The sequence below is a fragment of the Anneissia japonica genome, unplaced genomic scaffold (assembly GCF_011630105.1).
Source record: "Anneissia japonica isolate Jap-2015-1 unplaced genomic scaffold, ASM1163010v1 scaffold3434_len466720_cov178, whole genome shotgun sequence".
Classification (NCBI taxonomy): domain Eukaryota; kingdom Metazoa; phylum Echinodermata; class Crinoidea; order Comatulida; family Comatulidae; genus Anneissia; species Anneissia japonica.
In genome coordinates, this window is record NW_022718341.1 from 400,897 (window position 1) to 407,001 (window position 6,105).

General features: G+C 36.5%; 1 protein-coding gene across 1 annotated transcript in view; it reads right to left on the reverse strand.

Moving 5' to 3' along the window:
• The window catches only part of LOC117110529 (laminin subunit alpha-like), an 89,312-nt gene that overhangs the window by 48,879 nt on the left and 34,328 nt on the right, over positions 1–6,105 (reverse strand). The window contains exons 28-36 of the mRNA XM_033253276.1: positions 5,889–6,004; positions 4,960–5,168; positions 4,422–4,552; positions 3,614–3,829; positions 3,147–3,287; positions 2,230–2,382; positions 987–1,109; positions 756–836; positions 12–133 (exon numbers count right to left, since the gene is read on the reverse strand). Of these exons, the coding sequence (XP_033109167.1) occupies positions 12–133; positions 756–836; positions 987–1,109; positions 2,230–2,382; positions 3,147–3,287; positions 3,614–3,829; positions 4,422–4,552; positions 4,960–5,168; positions 5,889–6,004 (1,292 nt within the window). The remainder of the gene's footprint in view (positions 1–11; positions 134–755; positions 837–986; positions 1,110–2,229; positions 2,383–3,146; positions 3,288–3,613; positions 3,830–4,421; positions 4,553–4,959; positions 5,169–5,888; positions 6,005–6,105) is intronic.

The window sequence follows — 6,105 nt, forward strand, 5'->3', positions numbered from 1 at the left end:
TTTAATACTACCTTGCATCTATTACTTTCTGGTAATACTGTGCCTGAATTTGAAGGGAACTTAAATCAGCCAAAACCAACATCAATGTTTGCCGTGACACAGGTGCACCACTAAATGTATCTTGGAAACTTGTCTAAAAGAAAACACATATAGACATCAATTTCGTTTCATTTCTTTAGCCAAGGATATGCCAATAAGTGAACTTAATCACTGTCCTACGTGGCATATCCAATAAAGAACAGGGGACTTAATGAATCAGTACACCAGAGTAACACCCCCCCCCCACCTCCAACTCTTCTCGAAGGATGCACTGGTTTCTTTAAAGTGCACACGAGCCAAATGCGTACACTGGGCCTAAGGTTTAAATTCCTTATTCGAGAAGACTTGTTCCACCACTGGAACCATTGGTAAGTGAGCCGTTCAAACCAGCACCGATATTAGAGCTGAAGGTTACAGTGCCCCTGTCTTAACCACTCGGCCAATCAACTTGCCTAATCAACTAACACTTTGTTCAAAAAAGGATACGACTATGTACAAAACCCCTACGCAGACACACTGTTTCTCACTGGCTGAAACATTCACACATAGTGTAGCTTAGGTTAAGGTGGAAAGATAACTTTTTGTTGAAGGACTATAAATGAAAATAGTAATGTACAGAATCCATCACAATATTTATAATCAATTTGTGTACCCATATGTTGAATACTGTATTTAGACAAGTTGTTTGATTAAAAGAAAATAAAAAAGCCAGTTACCTCCAGTAAATCAATTTCAACTAGTTCTCCAGTTTCAACAGGTCTATTTAGGTTACTGTACATCAAGTTTTGTCCATTCCCCTACAAAAAGAAATTGCATGTGCATTTAACTTTAAATATGTCATTTAATGCTAGAAAAAAATCAGGAAATACAAACATCATTTGTCAAAGCATGTAAAATACTTAAATATCTATTTTTCATTAATTCAACACTATATATGAGCAACTTACAGATAAGATGACATCTGGACGAATCAAAGGCAGATTTTGCTGTGAAGAATCTGCAGCATCACCTCTTGCTAACCTTATGTTATTTTCCACTCTATAACGTAGTTTTCCTCCATAGGAGCCAATCTGTAGCAAAGTGTAAACAAACTTAAACAATTATATCATCATTTGGAACATTTTTTTATATTGGAGCCTGATACAAAAGCTTGGTATAGGAGATTCCACCTGCAATCTGTATATACTGTCGCAAGGCCAGTTGAGTCGAAAAATAGAGCCCTTTACTTTGCAAAGGTTGACAACTGGCAAGTTTGAAAGGACAGACCTTAAGCTAGGCCCCAAATCAACTCAGTCCTCCTCTTTGTTATTTTTGTGTAAAAAATAATATAAAGGAATCTATATTACTAATTAATCTTGTCTACATGCCTGCTGTACATCAAATTAGGTCAACCACACAGCCTCATTCAGTTAACATGACACATATCATTAATTGTGCAGAGTTTAAATGGAATTCCCTTTTTATCTGGTTATTGGAGCTCAATGACTTTTTTTTTTAATCCTGCAATTTCATAGTCTTTCACCTAAAAAGACTTTAAATAGACTGTGCAGAAATACAAAAAAAAATTGTCATTGTTGATTTTTATTTCCATGCAATTTTTTATACAAAATATTCTCATATATGTAACACATTTTCTAGACAAGAATGAACAATAATCTGCTCAAACTCTTACTGCTGTACCACCCAGTGCCCCAAAATGTATTTGGCTTCGCTCGCACTTCCACAGCAAAATTCTGCATATGCACCAATGCAAGATACAAGCAGATTACTAACTCTTCAGTGGACATTCTAAAATGGCAGTCCAGCAGAAATCAATGAATTTGAGATTTAAGGAGAGTGGCTAATCTCTGCTAAACAGTTCTTCATTAGATAGTTGGTCCGGAGTAGAGCGTTTGCCTAAATTTCCCCTGAACTAACAACATTATTATCACATACACACAGACATATTTCGAACCACAAAATATTATTACTATTATTATTGAATATTATTGTATTCAGGATTTTACAAAACTCAAAATTTTCTATGCAAATAGTTTGATTTTTTTTTTAAATAATTTGAGTGCTTATTGTACTGTCTATTATTTATGGTCTATCATCTTTTTGAGGAGACAAAAATCGAAAAGCCCTTTCAATAAAAATTTGTTGTTGGCATATGTGCTGTTGGTTGAGATCCCTACACAGATATCTTACCTTATCTCCCAAGTACTCTGCAGGAGCTACCCAATAAATTGTAGCTTGAGCATTGTCTCCAGTTCCGTCTATGTAGACATTTATGCGATTACCAGCTGTACGAATTTGAGGGTCCCTCAAATTGGTCACATTCCAACCGTCCATGGTATTTACCTAAGACATTAGAAATATATACCATAAAATATAGCATAAGCTTCTTTCTGAGATAGTACAGTACATACACTACATGCATTTCAAAAAATAAAATAAATTCAAAACAAGCTTGGTTTATATAGTAGCTTAGGCAATTTAATGCCAGTTAAATAAACTCCATGATACAGATTGATGTTACAGTGGCCTTATTTACTGTTTTATAGTACAAATCAAAGATCTTATAAACACAAGATAGCGTTCTCCGTGATTTACACGTAAAAAATAGAAACGTCGGTCAAAGTTCAAAAGTTTCCAATTTAGCAAGAGGGCACCATTCATGCGCTATTATACCAATGAGAAAAAGCAATCAGTTTTGGAAGAGGGCGTCTTATTTGTTGCTATGGATCTGAGATTTTCCTGTTCTGCTGTTCACAAGATTGATACCCAAGGTAAAGTCGCGCGGTGTACGGTATGGTCAGAGCGGTCAAGGGTCAAAAGTTTCCAATTTAGCAAGAGGGCGCCATTCATGCCTTATTACAGAATCTACACGCGTAAATCGCGGAGAACGCTATCTTGTGTTTATAAGATCTTTGGTACAAATGCACAAAATTTACAGCATTCATTTCTTTAAAAAAAGCCCCCGTCTTTACTTTGCAAAGGTAGCCTCAAAAAGAAGCCCATCCAAAGTTTCCCAAAAAAAAAAAAAAAAAGAAGCCCATGGCTTCAATTCGAGGTTTTACAGTATTACAACAGTGTGCAATGCAATGAAGTTTTATTATACTTACTTGGCCTCTATTAACAGTTGCAATTTGACACTCAGTTGTAATACCAAAACAGAAACAGGAAGTACAACCCCTCGGGTTTCGCTCTTCCAGAGAAAATGTACCTTGCTTACATTCACTGCAAAAATCTCCTTCAACATTTTCCTGTGTTCACAAGAAAGAATTTCATTAGTACAAACTATACAGCGATTTATCAAATGCATATTGTAGAAAATTACAAAAAAACTAATATCTGGCTCAATAACATTTACCGTATAACAGAGAGGTTTACTGATTAAACTCGGATAAGAAAGTATAATACATACTCCAAGTATTGAAATACACACCATCATGTTGGGATTCAATATTTTAACATTAATTATGTCATCATCAGGAATGGTGACATAATTAATGCCGAAAAATTTGAATCCAAAAACGACTAGTGTGAAAATATATACCTTCTTTACTGTATAAGATGTGGTAGAACTCACCTTGCACAGGCATTCAGCATTAGTTTGATTGCAAATGCCGTCCTGTGTGCCAAAAATATTACATCTACAATCTTTACAAAATGGATAGGAATGGTAGCCAGGATTGCAAGAGCTGCATTGACGATCTGCTACATTCTGTTTGCAATTGCACTGTCCTGTGGTGTCATCACAACTCAGATCATTGTTTAAAGTGCCTCTTTCATCACAGTCACATGCCTAAAATTATCATACAAAGGGATATAAATATTCATTCATATTTAATGAAAATATCATAAATAGTCAAATGGTGCTGCAACCTACAACCATAATATCGGCGCTGGCTCTAATGGCATGCTTGCCTATGGTTCTGGTGGTAGAACAAATCATCGCGGATAAGGACTGTAAACAGTAGGCCCAGTGAAAATAGTTCATGTTCACTATATAGAACCTAGTATACCATTTGAGGTGAGTTGGTGGGGGTGGGGGGTGTACTGGTCCAGGCAGGCCCTGTTGTGAACGATGATAGTGCCTGGTAAGGTACAAACACGAAGGGACGAGTTTCCAGTCCACATATCAAGCGCCCTGGGCATCTTATTTGATGGATACGGCGCTATATAAAACTACACTATTATTATTATTTATTATAGTAGGAACAATCCACAAATGTGATATCTAACACACGTAAAATACTAGACAGAACTTAAAAACTAGAGAACTAGAATGATTGTGGCTTGATTTAAACAGTTTATACATGCAGCGCTGTACTCTGCAGACGTCTACATTTGATTGTAACCTCAAATAAGTTGAGGATGGCGAAATGAAGACTTACAACACATCCTGCAATAGGGTCATATCCATAATGGTTTTCCAGACATTGATCACAGAATTCTCCAGCCACATTTGGTGGACATGTACACTGGCCATTCTCTTCATTACAAACTCCTGACAAGCAACGGCATTCTACAATAATAAACAGTCAAAAACATCATAACTTAAGCAATTCCTACATAGCTACAGCATTACATTAATTGTTACAAAGACTATATTCATACATCTTAAGGCCAACTCAGACAGCGTCGGCCGACGATTTGTTGTCGCGTCGGGTCTGTGTGAGTTGAACGCAGACGCGATGGTGTGCGTCGGGGGCAGTCCGTAGTAGAATATTAAACGTGTTTAATATTTCCAAGATATTTCTCACGACGGCTTAAGACTGTCCCCGACGATAAATCGGGTCGGGCTGCGTCGGCCGACGCTGTCTGAGTTGGCCTTAAGTAGCCAAAAATAATTGACTCAAATCATTTTGTCTCAAATTGTTTAGAACATGTTTCTTGAAATATATTTAAAAACAGGACAAAAAAATACTCTACCTGCACATAAAGGAAAACCATAAAACCCAATCAAACATCGGTCACACTGACGACCAGTAACATGTTCTCGGCAAGGACACTGCCCACCAAGCTCCTCGCAATAGTAGTTTAATGATCCATCGATGTTGCAGTCACACGATAAAGCGCCATTATTGTAAGCTGTTGTCAGTGAAAAGACTGAATCTCGGCAGAATCCAGACGCTGATTGGCTGAGAAAAAACAAAAATTAAAGTCATGAATGTCCACTGAACTGCATTTTTGCACACCAATACAGTACAGGCCTCAGTTACGTACAGTATGGTTTTATAACTCGGCTAAAATAATAGATTCATGTCATTTGATATATTATTTTTTTAAAATCTAAATTTTGTGAATGGAACAGTCCGGCATCATTTTAACTAATGAAAAGATTGTATTAGGTTGAGGCATGTAATGGAGTGAAACACATGGAATATAAAATACACGGATGGGACTAAATATGCATGGTGGAACTAAATTCCAGGATGAGCGACGAAATAGTATAAATCACCAATGTCACGTAATACAAAATCCTAAAATCAAATGACAAGCATCTATGTGCGTTATAACATACATTAAAGCAATTAGGTTAAACTAGCTGACTATAAACTTCTACATTCCACTCAACTAGACTTTGCCTCCAGCTGTATAATCATGCTATCTGGATCATAGCAAGTGTGCCCTCTATAATTTTTCTTGTGTTGTTAAGGCCAGCCTATTTAGTAGGATTCTTTTTGAAAACTCTTATACAGTAAACAGCAAAAAAAAACCTGAAATTGGTCAAAATACTTAATCGCAGGGCATTTTGGCCGCTAGCTCAAAATGTCGACAAATCTAGGTTTTGCCCCAGCCAGTCATATCTTTAGCAGGATTTCCATCCTTAAATTATTAAAATTGCTAACATGTCTCACCTTATGTAGAAGTCCTGACTACCACACTCTCTGATAAAGTCACCAGTTCGATCTTGAGCATTTTCTTTTAGAATACTGTCACTATATTTGTCCTCTGGAATTGCGAGAATGTAATCCTACAATAAAAATAAATTTCAAATTGCATGATCATTTAGCATCTGATTTAAACATGTGGAATTCCTCAAGGATCCCTTTTGGGACCTACATTATTTTTGTA